At 37.8% G+C, this 16,379-nt stretch overlaps 1 protein-coding gene across 1 annotated transcript in view; it reads right to left on the reverse strand.

Annotated features, from left to right (window-relative positions):
- CHN2 (chimerin 2) overlaps window positions 1-16,379 on the reverse strand; it is a 156,072-nt gene that overhangs the window by 85,365 nt on the left and 54,328 nt on the right. Inside the window, exon 2 of the mRNA XM_005518917.3 lies at window positions 7,115-7,153. Coding sequence (XP_005518974.2) covers window positions 7,115-7,153 — 39 coding nt within the window. The remainder of the gene's footprint in view (window positions 1-7,114; window positions 7,154-16,379) is intronic.

A 16,379-nucleotide genomic window follows, 5' to 3' on the forward strand; every position in this document is an offset into this window, starting at 1 on the left:
ACTTTGTACTGGCTTTTACATTTCTGTACCAGGGAAGACTAGCCAGAAAAATTTATTAGGTCTGTCTCAGGATAAAATCCCACTTTTGCATATAAAATGCTGTAACAAGAACAGATTGTTTATCAGTAAAACCAGCAGTTTTTTGGATATGACAAGAAAAAGTTCAATACCTTTGAATTGGTTCATCACAGCCTCATAATTTATTTCAAGATTTGATGGCAGTTACTGAGAAGCAAGCAAACATTCCTTTCAGAGCAATTATGCTCTTATTCAAATGGCCCTGGATCAATTTTGCAAATCTTCTGAGGGCTGCAGGAGAGAGACCTGAGGCGAGGGGTACTTGCTGCGTGGCCCCCAGACTCTTCACTGCATGTATTTAATGAGATCCTCTCCCTCCCTTCCACTCCAGAGTCGTGAGAATAAGCTGACATGCAATGACAGTAATCAATTCCAGCACAGACAGACTGTCTCTCCGTAACTCCAGTAAAAATCCCAGAGGTTTGGATTGCCTCCCTCGAGAAAGGCCTTCTGTATGCTGACCTTCTTGTTTTTGGAAAGATCATGTCCATGAATTTTTTTTTTTAAAAACCCTGAGTTTCCAGGACACGTTTTTTCACAATGTTTGTGAAGCTCAGAGGCATGCCCTGAAAGGTGGCAGATTATGGGAGGAACAGAAATGTCCCTAGGTTTGATAAACACAGAAGCTCTCTTGCAGAAAGTGAATTGAAAATGTAGGTGTTAACACTCAGCACCTTTTCCCACCTTCTGCACCTTCTCTTTAAATGGGGCTAGAAGCAATGAAATCTGAAAAGTGGGGAAATCCTTAGCTTGCACCCAAGTTTGTCAACTCAAAGGGATGTGAAAGCTTTGGGGGCTCCTGCTTTCTGCTCATGTCAAAGTGGAGAAAACCATAACCTCTTCTTTAACTAATCAAACCTTCATCCCTGCTTCCTTGTAGAGGCACAGAAAGACAGGTCATCATTTCTTATATCCCCTACCACTTTCAGTGCTGGATGTGATCCAGCTCTAAATTCCTACTAAGGCTTTGGATTTACTCTGCATCATTCAGCACTGTCAGATCTCCTGCTACTTTTGCACAGGATTTATGATAACTTGATAATATTTTGGTAACTCCATGATAAATATGGTCTTTCTTACCTCTTCTAATAATGTGACTAAGATTCAAAGGCTTCTACTCTTGTGCGATCAAACGACTTGTGTATCTGAATAAAGTGTCAAACAATGCATGAAAATTTTGTTCAAAAACCAGATTATTTTTTAAACCTCTGATTACACTGGAGCCCAATATCATGATTTTAGAATGAACTTCTGAATGTCTGAAATGAGCATAACCACTGATTGAGCAAGTTAATGATGCTTAATACTAAACAAATCCGAGAGCAAAAATAACAACTTCTTCCTTCCCCCCATTTCCAGTGGAGAGAAGGAACTCGAAGTATTCAAAACACGGCAAGAGTATGACTGCTTCTCATTTAAAGTAAATTATCTATTTCCCCAATTAATTAATTTGAATTTTAACTGAAAAATCATACTTCATAAAAATTCCATTTTTCAATAATCAAATCTGTTAAACATTGACTGACACAGCAAATTAGGCTAGTGGAGCTGCTTCTAAGACAGCTTTGATCAGAGTGACACAAAACAAGTTGGTCTGAAGAACACCCAGAAAGCCTATCTTGTGATGTGCTGCATTTTTGAGAAATGAAAAAAGCAAAGAGCTCTCCAACATGACCAGAAGGATATCTAAGGCTGCTAACACCAAAGAAGCAGTGGTGTGGAGAAGAGTCAGCATTTCACAACACAAAGGAAGGAATGATAACAGGAAAGGGCATATACATATATGAAAGACCCAAATGCAAACACAAGAAACTGGATGCTTATAGGATGTATTGGGATAAATCACACAAGGATTCATGGTGAGTGTAAGGAAGACAAATCATCTTAACAACTGTATTTTGAATAGACTGGAAAAGGTTGCTGTCATTCTCAGAGGAAGACAGGTAATTAATCTGCACAATAATACGAACTGCGAAACATCTGATTTAGAAATGCATCAGAAGAAAACATAGTAAGATTATTACTATACAAATAAATAATTACAAATTATATGCTAAATGTACTGCATGAGAAAATGGCCCAAGCATGATCAAGATTTCTGTGTATAGTGGTAACCACAGAAAATGTCACAAATGGGAAATGGTTTCCTTTGAAAGACAAAAAATTCAGATTTTACCATATTAGCTTTAAATTGATAGTCATTAAACTGACAGGAAGACAAACCAGTGGAACAATTGGAGGGAGACACAGAACCATTAGATGGAGGGAGAGAAGACAGATTGGGAGCAGAGAAAAGACAGAAAACCACCAGTGGCACTGTGGTAAGGGACACCAAGCAGCTCTGTGGGAGACAAACAACAGAGGAGAGACAGACAGACGCACAGCTGCCAAGGATTCCCAGTAAGGACAGACAGCAAGACAAGGGTGGAGATGGTAAAACACCAGTGAAAGTTCAGTTAAGTGGAAAACAAGGAAGGCAGTATCTCACAGGCTAAGGCATTAAGGAGCAAAGCCGTTGTGACCCTACCAAAAACTGTGTTTTCCTTTAGAAAGGTCTCTGCTGTTCCTGCTTCAAATGATTGCTATGAGAAAGCCTGCTAATGGGCTATGAATACAGTGCACAATTATGGCTAAGGTGACTGGAGAAAAATGTGCCCTACAGCTAAGTTCCAATGAGCACAGACACCTCATTAAGTGACCTCATTTTCAGAAGTGCTGAACATCCTGCAGCTCTGCCTGATCTCATTATACACTTTTTCCAAAGTGCTGGGCACTCACACTGAGGCTGACATTGCTGAGACCCCAGCACAGTCCAGGGCATGGTCAGAGATTCAGAAGGCACACATCCCTCACCTACTTGCTCAAATGACCAACAATCCTTGGGGCCTTTCTGCCCCATTTTCCCATCTCAGAAAATCTTAAGACAGAATTCAATGTATAAGACCATGGTTAAGTGAAATAATAGAAAAACACACTTATTTAATGCAGTGGCAAGCAGTGATTGACATCTGACCCAGTCAATTCCAGCATTAAAGCTGACAGGCAGGTTACAGACAAACCCACTGTGATCATAGAAAGATGACACTCGAACATAATGATGCATTATTATTTTAGCCCTGAGAAAATTAACCTTATAAAAAGTCAATTGCATGCAAAAAGAAAATGTATTATTACTGCTCTCAGAGAACTGCATCAGAGTGGGAATGTTCTTTTCGTTCAGCATCAGATGCAAATGAAATGCACAGTAGTAATACACATTAAATATTAGGCAAAAATGCAGCACAGCAACAGAAAAATGCAGTAGCTTCTATTTGACCTTTGAACATCTTTATCAGTTTCATACTTCAGATAACTTGCCAGCATTCATAGTATCATAATCACATTGGAACTTACAGTGTTAACAAAACTTAAATTTATTATTGAATTACTCAAGGAACGTTTCTTTGAGATGTAAAGTAGCTGGTTAGAATATATCTTTCTCTCTTTTGTTCCCATTAGAGCATGAGTCTTGTCTCAGGGGATGAAATAGGGAAATTCTACATCTTGTTTTAGGAAGAGCTGTCAAATTCCAAAATCCAATCTGGCTAAGAAACAAAGGGGTGACATGCAAAAATCAACACTTACTCCTTTTCTACCAGGGAAGAAGGGCTATCATCCATTTCCTCATACTTTTTTTTTTTTTTTTTCATTCTGCAGTGTGTCAGGACCTCAGGCTTTCTCCTTTAACTCACCTATGATGAGTGTTCAGTGATGCTCCAGCAGAGAGGAAAAATTCCTATCATCGCTTTTATAAAGCAGCAAGGAAACATACCGCCTTCTGTCTCAGAATGTTTCGCAGAGTTCCTTCGTTTTACCTCCTCAGCCCCATCTCAGTCAGGCATTTTTTTATCCATGAGCTGAGCTTGAACAATATGAGCTGTCCTATTTCTGCAGGATTACTCACATGCTTAATTAGGAACCTAAGTGCTTGGCTGAAACAAAGACTTAATTTCTGACAAAAATGAGTCTCAGACACTGTGCCTTTTATTTGATGAAGGACAGAAGGCAGAGAAACTTCGTGAGGAGCTGAAGCATGGCATCAGCTGATGCTCTGTGCCTTGCCACTTTGCTTCCCACCAACACACTGCTCTTGAGTAATGCAAACAAACACTGAAGTGGCATTGACACAAGACTGACTCAGCATATGCCAATCTCCACAGGGGTAGAAGGAGGAAAGAGGTTTTACATCTCTTCGAAATTCAAGCACATACGTGCCGAGGCTGGAAACCAGCAAGGACTGTGCTCTTTCAGCCAAACAAGTTGCCTGCTTCTCCCAAGAAGCAGATAAGGTAAGCATGTTCTCCTCTAAGAGGTCAGTGCACTCCTGGAGCAGGTTACCCACAAAGGTTGGCAGAGCCTCCACCTTGCAGCTTTTCAGGACTCAGTTATGCAAAGCCATGGCTGTTCTGCTCTAGAGCCAACAATAGCCATGCTTTGAGTGGGAAGCCAGACCAGCTCACCCCAGAAGCCTGCCAACACACATTCTGTGATTCCTATATTTCTTTATTTATTACCTCAGTGATGATAAAAATGGCAAAATATCATTCTCTGTAAGACTTCCAACATATGGCAGACCACAAAAAGAAATCTGTTCTTGGAATGATATAAGAAATCTGTTATTTGTTGGTCTGCTTCTCAGGTAAAAATGCAATCAAACCCACTGCCTAGAGACTGCTGGCTGCTAGAAACTTTCCAAACATTTTCCCAGGTTCCTTCCCATTAATACAAAATTATTCTTGCCATTTGTTTTATTGTCTGTGCCCCAGAGCTATCAGAAAAAAATCTGAAAAAGTTTGTGACCTGTGAAATCTATGTGAAATTCTAACAATTCTTCATAAACAAGTGAGGATCTCCAAGTGAGGAAGTGTCCATGTTTTCCAAATACAGCTGAATCAAATTTGTACACTATGTCAAAACAGTATGGTTTGAGTTCTAAAAACAGTTGCACTTGAATGAGTATTTGTCCATGGACACGTGCAACACTGATTATTTGAATACTTCTGTACAAACAGGAAGATCTGTCTTTGTTTATAAGCTAGAAGGACTGAAGCCTTGATCTTCATGTCAATAAAAGGCAACACAGTCACCTAAATTTATCCAGGACTTAAAATAAGAAATCAAAAACTTGATGCAAAGTATCTTACTAGTATGTTAGCAAACTTTAAGAGTTACTAGGTAAAATACACTGAAAATAATTGTTAAGTAGGCAGTAAACTTCAAGTGCTAAGCATGAAATATATACATAACTTAAAATTGTCATGAAATAGGACAGCAGATGGATTCATAGATAAACACTATTGCTGGATATATAATTAATTTACCAGATCAGAATTGCTCTTGCTGAGTAAAGAACCATACATTACCTACCACCGCAAATAAAAATGTGTACTTGTGGCTAAGCAGTCTCAGCAGTAAATCTTTCTAAGTTTAAACTATTTTCTGCATTTTGGAGCTCTGCAACTTTTTCCAAGGTCATTCGTGCATGGAGTTTACACACAAATGATTTTGTCATTACCACAGTATTGGCATCCTACATATAGCAGAATAGGAAATTATATATTCATAGGCTATTCATCCATTCTGGTAGTGTTTGGTTTCTTTATTTTCCATTTAAAAAAAATGTTTCTTTGGACTACATGCAAGCTATCAAATAAAAGTAACCAAACTTTTTCACTGCATGCAGCGATCTGTCTACTGCACAACTGGGGCACCTAAGAGCAGATAAGTAAATGTATGCGCTTATTTCCTCACTTCTTAATGAAAACTTACTGCTAAAAAGTAAGTATCTGTCATTTAAAATGCTGGTCTTCTCAAAGTCAATGGGAGCTTTTTCATTGATTTTGAGTAAGATTCTTCTTTTAAAAAAAAAATCACTCAACTGTCTGCTTCTTTCCAAGTACTCAGCAAAGAATGCTGGAATGGTTCAACTCTTGCTGACTTCTTAGGAGGTATCTCTTACATGCTCAAAACATTACAACAACAACAAAGTATCTAGAAAACAATATTCTGAGAAGGAAGTTCTGTAATTTAATGGCATATTCAAATTTTGGTTGAAAAAATCCCAGTCCATTCTGGGGCAGAATGTCATTCTCAGGTAACACAGAGATGATGTCTTTGAAGTCAGCAAGGTAGTTTAATGTGCATATAAGTGAAGTCAACAAGCTTATTCTAGCCTTTAAAATTACACATGTACATGCATGTAGCCACTGTGATCATTGCCTTTTTGTAGCTGCATTTTGGTAATGGCACTGTACTGAATTTGCTACAATAAAAGAGATGACTTTTGCTTAGGATAGTTCTGTATCGGGAAACAAAAAGAATAAAACAACTCTCTATACCCAAAGCTACACTCTTATTAAAGTTCCAGGAAGGGTTTAAAATAAAAAGATCGAATTTAAAGGCCATCCTTAATAAGGGATTTAAAAGCCAATATTTTGTCTTAGATCTGTGCTACTCTATTAGAAAATACATTTGGAACAAAGCAAAAGAGCATAAAATATGCACTTCTGCACTGCACTCTATGTAAATGATTTTTCTAAAGGCAGACAGGAAGGTTCAAAGAGCTGATAATGCTGTCTCCAACTTCTAAACCACCACTTCAAAAATCAGCTTCTATTGCTAAGGATCAAAAATATTATTATCTTAAAGTGATTTGGTGACCCATATAAAAAGACAAGTATTCTCAAGCCTGACCTTTAGTAAACATACAAAGCATTAACCTCTACCTCTGAAATCCTTCCTGAAAATCTCAGCGGAGAAACCATGAAACCCAGGAGCTGCACACTTGTAAGGCAATGGAGGGAATCTGGCACACATAATCCTGCTGCCCTTGTTCCATGGAAATCCATGAAAGTTCAGGTTTTGCTGCTGTCCCATACCATAATTTGTACAAGTATCTAGTACATTTATGTCTTTCTTTCAAACAAAAAAAAAAGACCTAACAGTGATTGACACCTTGGTAAGGCACTAAGATTATTCAAATTGCTGGTATACTCACAGTATGATTTCCATATTGGAGGCTGGTATTCTTCAGCATCTAAAATAGAAACAAAAAGGGAGAAGGAAATCAGTCATTTGGCCACTGGGTCAAACTGTCAGCATGCATTTTTCTGCTGAGAGCCCTCTACTTGTCAGCAAAATCCACATTTCTTTCCCAAGAGAGATGAGAGCCTATTTACAGTACAGTTTGCTATGTGAGAGAAGAATACAAATTTCAACCACTTGTGGATTCAATGTGCTTTTTCCAAATTATTCAGCTGTAAAAGAAATTAATTTTTTACCCATTTGCAAAACTCACCAGTATTTTAAAAATAATTAACTGGGCTGGTAACCACATTATTTACCTGGCATGATAAACAGATAAATCAGTACTGGTTTTCAATCTGGTTTCTAACCCCACCAGTAAGATTTGAAAATGAGCATCAACGAATAACACATGCTGGGGCTAAAAAGATGCACAGCTCAGGCTGGACTCAGAAGCATAGACCTGACAGTTTCAATGAGAGTCAGCTACACTTCTTGAACCCACTAGCATATGAAATTGGTCTATTTTCCAGAAGCTGAATCAACAAAAAACAATATGAGAAAGACAGAAAGAGGAAAGACTGCAAAACCTGCCATTCCAAACATGTTACATTGTTGTAACATTATTGACAAAGGGGTACAAAGAGTTGGTGTCTTTTTTCAATGGCCACTCCATGGGGAGTTTTCCAGCTCTCTGCAAGAAAACCAATTGCTGTAACCTACAGAAATCCCAGCAAAGCCAAGCTGGAGCAGAAGGAGCAACACCAGCAACAAAGGGTGGGGTACTGGGTACTAGTTTGGCTCTGAGCTGTCATGCTGCCAAAAACTTTTATGTCATTTACCCTGGGTATGTCATTAACTTGCCAAAACCATGCAGGTTAATTAAGGTGTTTGTTATTTACAAAACTTCTACTTAAGTTATGCTAATATAATTCAATTATAGTTGCACAGTTCATGCTCCTTGTCTATTTACATAGACACAACTACTTTAAATATACCCCTGCAGAAGTCTGTTTACTAGGAATGTTAATCACTTACTACCATCTGCCACTTTTAACTCTATTGTTTTAGAAGAGGATAAATCTAGCAACAATCACAGTTACTGCCTGGAATACCACCCTGCAACAATTTGTAGATCTATCAATTGGGAAACCCATTCAGTTTCAGTTTCAACCGAATCCACCTCACAACTTTGACAAAGTTCAAAACGCTCCCAGACTGACAGAGTTATACTGTGCTGTGGCAATGCAAGAGTAATTAGCTCGCAAGTTCATTATGCAGAAGACTTATTTTAAATTATGAGGCTATTCATGAGACGAATGAAATTTATTCATAAACTAATTTTTTCTCTTCTCAAATTATAATAGTATTATGTCACTCTTTCTTCATCTCATACATCTATTGCTTCACATATAGTTTACCATAACACTATAATATTGTGTATTAAATTGTTCTGTGCTACTGCAAGAGAATTTCTTGAATTCTGAAGAATTTCCTCTTCACTTACTATATTTTTCCAATAGAAGAAACACTAAGATAATGCAAATATCTTATTATCTGTACTTGTGACTTCAGATAAGGAAGTAATATGGGGAGAAACAATGAAAAACCAATGAGTATTAGTTGTTGCTTTAGTCTTCCAAATTAATAAAAGAGTGCACAGTAGATTCAACAGTGAAAGCTGATGTACAAGTGGCCGTAAAGTGCTTCATTAGCTGGCGACAGACTGATGGTGAGGAAACACTGCCGCCGAGATGGAGAATCATCCAGGAGATAAATCATAAAACAAAACTCCCAGTGATTGCATTTGATTTGTCACAGTTATGAATCTGTCAGCCTCAGAAAGCGTGGACAGAACCGTTCTTCAACAGCTAAAATAATTCTAAAAGACGGCACACTCGTAGGAAGCCCACGTGTCACCAGCTCCACATTCACCATTACGAGGTAGTGCTACATCCTCTGTGATCCCTTCAGATGAAAGCACATCCCTAAATCACAGGGAACAAAATGCCAGAGTGATGGTACTAATAGAGTTTATTGTCAAGCTATCATGCATTTGATGGCATACATTTGATTTGTAGGGAAATAAAGGATAATTAGTTTAACTACAGCTTGGAGACAAGGGTCATGGTTGAGGACCAGGGAGAGGTCTAATGGAACCCAGATAGAAACATCTTTCTCTGTGGCAGGAGGCTGCTAAGCCCCTGTTTAGACAACTCTCATTCTTGTATGGTAAAGTTTTAGGACTCCCATCCTGGTTGACTAGATTAGACTGAACTTCAACCATTTTTAAGTCGAAGGTCAAAAGAAGCAAATCCTGCCACAGAAGATTTGATAACTACTATTTTCCCTTCTTGAAATTCATGTTCTGTATTTTGTTATTCCTCTGTATTACACAGAAGCTTTACTCATTAAATTGTGCTCCACTCTCCATCACTAGACTTTAAACAGCAGTTCTGGCTCACAGAAGTTACCAGTACAAGTTCGGGCGGCTGGCTCAGTTACTGCAGTACACCCCAACCAACTCACACAGCTTGTGCTTTCAGTTCTGCACATGGTAATGGTCTCAGCAAGGACAACAGACCTCCGTTTTGAGCCATTTAGCAAAAGTCAGTCAATGAATGAATCAATCAGACTTGGCACAAATGACAAATGCCCTGCGTTGCTGTCTCATGAAATTATATCCCTCATATGAACTTTGATCATAATGGCTATCAAAACTGTGACTGGCAGTGTGGGGAAAAGGGTTCACTGAGGTACTGTCAGGTGACAAGACAGGGTCTTTCCTATTGCTCTTTTCTTGAAAGGTTCATATTTTCTACAGTGGCTTCTTGTCTAGATTCAGAAAATGTGCCAGCAAAGGTTGAGAGCAGCTGTCAAAGGAGAAACTCAGATCACAAGATGAGTAACAGCTCTGAAAAACCCAACAAAATATCCCAAGGTCATCTGTGACATACTTTTCTGAATCTCAGCATAAGAAAGACTCACTGTAAAAGAATTACAGAATGCCCAGTTAAGGTATCTTTAAAATTCTTTTAAGTCTTCTCAAAAGTGTATCATAAATGACCTTGGCAAAACCAGACACCTTGGAGTACTTACTGCAAAGACTAGAATTGGCAAAAGAGGATGAGAGACTTCCACAAATAATATTACAGGCAATACTGTTAACTAAAAGCTTTGAAACATACCAGCTGAGAAAGTGAATATTTAGTAAACCTAAAAAAGTACTAGGAGTTGGTTGTATGCTAAACAGAAGGGCAAAAGGAATGCAGAATGCTGACTATTGAGGAATACTACAGCTATTAGAAAGTTTGTCATAATGCAAAATTGACAGAAAAAGATATTGGAGAAAATTGTCAAACCAAAAATGATACTTGGAACTGGAAAATGGGAGTAAGGATAAAAATGGTTATTTCTTCACAGAGCAGAGAGGATGAAAAGGATCTTAGGAAAAAATACTTTCCTAAAGTTGATGGAGCACTTAAAGCTGAGTAAGTGTAGAAAGACTACAGTAAAGGGAGGACTGAAAAGTTGGCAAATCTTTAAGCAGACAGATAAAAAGTAAAATTATGTAAGATTTTTTTTCAAAGAAACATGAAGACTGAATAGGGTATTACTGCCAAAAGTGGTCAGGAAATGGTTAATGCATTACTCAGAGATATTCTTACGCAATTTCTGAGAAATGGTCTTACATTGAGTATATAGTAAGTAAAGCAATCCATGGACTTCAACCCTTCCTCTTCACTGGGCCAGGCCACCAAAGTGACACCTTTCTGGATGTAGTTGTGCAAGACATGGGAATGACAGAATTGCTTTTTACTACTTCCTTGTACTTTGTGAAAGGGATGAGGTAATGCCAGCACGTGTGGGTTTGTGCTACCAGCACCAGGACTGACTTGCTAAAGCAGATCTAGTAAGAAACTAAGTTCTAAGTGATTCTTCTGACTATCAAGACTGGCAATGCACTGAAAAGTGTAAATTCTGTTTTAAAGGAAAGCCCACAAATCATGCCACATGAATCAAATATTTCTGACTTATAGGTACCATTTCTAAGCATAAGGAGAACAAATATCTATACTCTTGCTATATGCCATGCCCAGTTCTAGATATGCTAAAAAGTATTAGTGATTCCCATGACAGTAAAGAGTTAAGCAGACTAGCAGCAGGACACCTACCAAAAGGGAAATGTCATTCTTTGCTGATTTCTCACAGTCTCTGTGAAAAGAGTGTAAAGATTTTCATTTTTTTTTGCCTTCGTCCTTCCTAAAGGATTATAAAAAAATATTTTGCAGTTCACCTTGGAAGAACTGCCTCAGCCTGGATTCTCTGCCACCATTGTCTGCATTTTAGACTTCCTTTCCAGTAACAACTAATTTTAAAACTATGACCTGTATGTGCAAGGGAAGACACTTGTGCGTGAGGAAAAGCCAATCTGGAAGCCACTGGTTTACTGGCACTGTGCAGATAAATGATTCACCGGATGAACAGGTCTAGTTACTAATTTTTTTTAATCTTCTATTGTTATTTTAGGACCAAGATTAACAATTATGAGTATTTTAATGCCCTTTGTATATTTCTTTTAAAGAGTTCTTTCACAGGTTTACCACGTACACTTTCATATTTATTGCTTTGTTTCCAAAACATTAAGTTAGCATGTATTATTAAATAATTTTTTCTTATTTTTATATATGTAATTATATATAGAACAGAAAACTGCTGAGTAAGAGCTTTTGTGAAAGATAAACAGTGTTTGGCTTTTTATGGACATGGTTTTAAGAATATTTTTCTTCATACAGACAGAAATTTATTATTCAATTTACTATAATGTGGATGGCCATCCCAGAGCCACAGAATGGTTGGGATTGGAAGGTACCTGTGGAGGTCGTGTGATCCAAACCCCCTTCTCGAGCATGGCCACCTATAACCACGTCCAGGTGGGTGGTTCTTGGCATATGCTGGTGGATGGAGGTTAAAATGAAAGAGTAATAAGGGGGCTTCTTTAGGGGACGTCCGTTCTTTTCTGACACATAAAACATAGACCCCATTCTTTTGTTTCCACTCTGTGATTTAAAAAACACCAAGTACAGAACCTCATTTTCTCCTTACCTGATCCCCTACTGGCTAATCATGTCTTGGTGAAGGGCTGATTTAATTTAATTTATTTTTTCCCCCTCAACTATTAATATATACACATACACAACTATGTCACTTTGCAGTCGTTTTGCAAACTACTTTAAATGGGCACGTTTTTCTATGTTTGATTAGCATATACTTTAGACATCATGGTGACTTATATTAAATGTGGTAACTACCCTTACAGGCACATCTGACCACACAAAGAAAGAATATTCTTATTTTTGAAGTTGCGAATAATCATAATGTCAAATAAGTCCCCCACTCTAACTCCTGAAAAGTCACTGCTACTGTGAAGAGCAAAACTCTCTTGCAGTTAATTAGCAATGGAGCTGTTGAAATATTTCAGCATGTCAAAACCCTGTTTAATATTTCATTCAGAATGAATAGTTGCCCATGGAGGAGTGAGCAGTTGCCAGCTTTATCACTGAACTTTCTCATCACAAGTACATGGACAGCTAAAATATGGAATGAGACTTCAGTTCTTGTCTTAATGAGGCACTTTAGCTTTCAGCATAAGGTACAGAAATGATCAAACTGTTTACTTGCAACGCAGTTTATAATTGGTGTATTAATTCAGATGATGGGAACTTCCCACTGAGCTGTTCTCTCCCATAAAAAATATTAAAAAATCAGCAATAGTGTGTAATTTAAATGTCAGAAAAAGCTCACAAAAGGGGTGGAGTTCTCTCTCACACAGCAATTAGACTGAAACAGTAAGCTTTTAATAACCACAATATAAATTGACAGCTATTTTGTATCTTTTCCTTTTGCCTACCACAAACTTGCTATTAGAAGCCACTGCTCTGAAGGTAGCTCATTTAGCTAGTTCTACGAATCAGGGTCATTCCAAATTGTGCTCTCTCCTGCTTTTGCTTCAGATTTCAAAACTGTATCTTTCCACTAAGAGACAGGTTATCAGTCCCTCCCTTACTTTTGTTTAATGGAGGTGTCTGTTTTACTGAAATGCAGGTGAAAGATCGTGCAAGTATTTAATAATTGGGAAGTGTGACCAAGTATCACATGAAAAATGAGTTTGAAGTAAGTGAGTTATTAGGGGCATACTCCAAAAGACCACAGGATATTTGAATTTTTTAAATCCACAGCGAAACTTGTAAAATGAAAGCATAAGGAGCCATGTTCTGTAGTTGGTGAGTGGTGTTCAGCCAGCTATGACCATCATATTGGAGCAATATTTAAAAATCTGCCTCTCTATTCTGTACCGATTTTTAGATAATTGAAAGCATTAAAAATATTTCTTTTAAATTTGGAAATTGAGAAAGAATAATCAGAGTTCTCAATAGGAATAGAAGTGAAAAAGGGAAGGGTCTTTGTACAGTTCTAGTTTTAAAACTCTCTTTAGGAGTCTAGTCTTTCTTAGGACCCAAAAAATAGAATGAAACAAGCTCTTCCAGAGTGCAAATCCAAGAAGCTGACAGGGATCTAAGTAAGCTGATAAAAATATTCCCAATGCTTAAATATTTCCTGAGAAATATGCAAGATTTAGGAGTGCAGAGGAATAATCACACTACCTAATCTTAGACAGGTAGGTCCTTTTTAATGCTGAATCACACTGAATCTATTGCCTTTGGAAGGCATTTAAGAACCATAATCTAAGTGTTCTGAAAAGTTTTTTTCCCAGAGCAATAATGAAGAATTTCCTTATACAGATTATTAAAGATTTGTGTCTAATGACTAGAAAGGTAGACAAATGAAAAATCATCAAAAATATCTGCATCCTTCATTATCAAAAAAATCTTTTGTACTTATTAGCTGCCATTAAATTAAATCTGGTGTCTAAAAAGTACACCCAAATGATTGTTACCATTCTCTGTTTTAACACTAAGGCCAGTGTAATTAAAATCTAACACAGTCATTTTCACCTTTTCGTATTTTCAACCTACAAACCAGAGGCATCAAGGCATTTAAATGGGACCATCAGAGCTCTGCCTGACTGAGAGATTGGACATATTTTTAGGAATAAACACCTTACATAAGTTAAATCACATCATATTAGCAGACTTCCTATCTTACACAGGTATATTTTAGCTTCTAAGACCAGTGAGTCCCTGGCTGAAAATCAAAACCAGATAATCAGTTGGCATATCTGAGCATAGCTCTGCTGCAGTAATTTTATCACTGTTCAGGATATGGCAACGTGTTTCTGGTCATTTACTTACTGCATCCCAAAACTCACCCCCCACAACCTTCCAGCCAATGATCCCTGGACTCAGGAAAGCAGTTCAGGCATAGTAAGAAAGAGCATATGACAGAAATAACCATAAGAATGCCAGAAAATGGTCACCATGAAGTATTTCAATTAGAACATTTAGGCTGAAATATTGCCAGCACATTCCCAGGTCCAGAAATTCACTCACATATTAACTGATTCCCCTTTATCTGGCTTATCAAAGGAGCCAGCACATTTCCTGAAAATTTATTAAACTTTAGCAAAGTCCAAGTCATTGCTTTTGGTAACTTGTTTTTGACATGAGTAATTTTATCATCTCTCTGAGCAAAGGTGCAACTGTTTGTCTGTCCAAGGATGTAAGGGGGTCCTAGTCCTGCTGTTGACTGTGGAGGCTGCTCATCAGCTTTTAGCGATCATCTCCGTCTGCTCCATGTAGCCCTGCACCTGCCCCTCTCTGGGTACAAAAATATAAGTGTTACTAAATACTGAAACTGCATACTCAGAATGAAATGGGAATCCAGTAATGCATCTCACTCAGCAAAGCAATGGGAATCAGAGAATTTATACTGGTAGCTTACCAAAATCACAAAATGTGTTGTATTCAGCATAGGGGCTGCACGGTATGAAACACTGCAACATTTAAAATACACTTAGGTCTTCCACAAGTTTTATCAAACTAACCAACAGGTCTGTGCAAAATGTCCTGTTGCCTGGGCATAGGTGAGACAATTCCTCTTTGCAGCCTGCAATGTTGGCAGTGTTTTCCCCAGAGAAACTTTGGCCAATGGCATGTCTGGTGAGGCCAACCCACGTCTCCCTAGCACTTCCATTGTCAAATTTAAACAATTCCAAACTGGTGCTCACAGAACAACTGCATGAGTGTCTCCAGCAGCACTGAAAGGACAGAATTTGTCCACCCACAATGAATAAAGGAAGATGCAACTGCAGCCTGGATAATACCCCAGTTTCCTACTTTGCAAATTTTAAAGATGCAGACAGCGCAAGAATACTGTATTTAAGTGTCTTAGAACACATGAAATTTCTTTACATGCTATAAGTAAATCAAATAGAGTGGAAGCAGTAATTCCTATGTAAAAATGGATTTTGCTTCTGTGTAATCTGAGATAGGCTGGTTATTTTTACATAAATAAATGACAAAGGAAGGAGAAAGCACAATTTTTCTCAGTAACTTTTCTGAAATTGTTCTTCACCCTTGTAAAAATAACAAAATTTGTTTCTTACCTCACTTATCTTACAGAAAAACTCAGAAGATGGTAAAGGTAGTGCTTAAAAGCACATCCATCATATCTTTGATCATAAAATCAGTCAGTAAGGAAAAAAATACCCTCTTATATCCTGTTATTTTTAAAGATACACCCAATTGCCACAATTTTGAACAAACCTTCTAACTCATCCCCCTAAAACACTTTGTGTAAGGACAATTAATTATGAATAAGGTTATGGTTTTGGCACACCGTATTTAATATATTTCATTGCAAAGGCTCAGGGAAAAGAAGCAATAGTCATCAAAAGTTCTGCAAATGTATTTGCTGTAAGCTTCCAGCAGGTAAATAATAAACAATATTCAATACAATACCATTAAGCAAGTACACTTTCTACTGTGATTTATACCCTGAATGATGAAGTTCAGACATCAAATATCCTCATTTTTTTTCCTGTGGGCCAAAATCAGCAGCTGATCTATATGATCCAGCACAGTCTTCCCTTTAAACAGCAAATGAGTCAGAATTCTTTAAATGCCGTAGCATAACCACAGCCTTGATGATGAAACCTGGCCAAATGCAAGGCAGAATTACAGAAGCTGTTTTGTCCTTGTACCCAAGCTCCCCAGGCTCACATGGAGGTACCAGTACTCTGGCAGACCAGTACCCATGAACACAAAAAAAGATGCCTT

This window comes from Pseudopodoces humilis, chromosome 1 (assembly GCF_049639895.1).
Source record: "Pseudopodoces humilis isolate 2021_Gansu_Grassland_sample_001 chromosome 1, ASM4963989v1, whole genome shotgun sequence".
In the NCBI taxonomy this organism is placed as follows: domain Eukaryota; kingdom Metazoa; phylum Chordata; class Aves; order Passeriformes; family Paridae; genus Pseudopodoces; species Pseudopodoces humilis.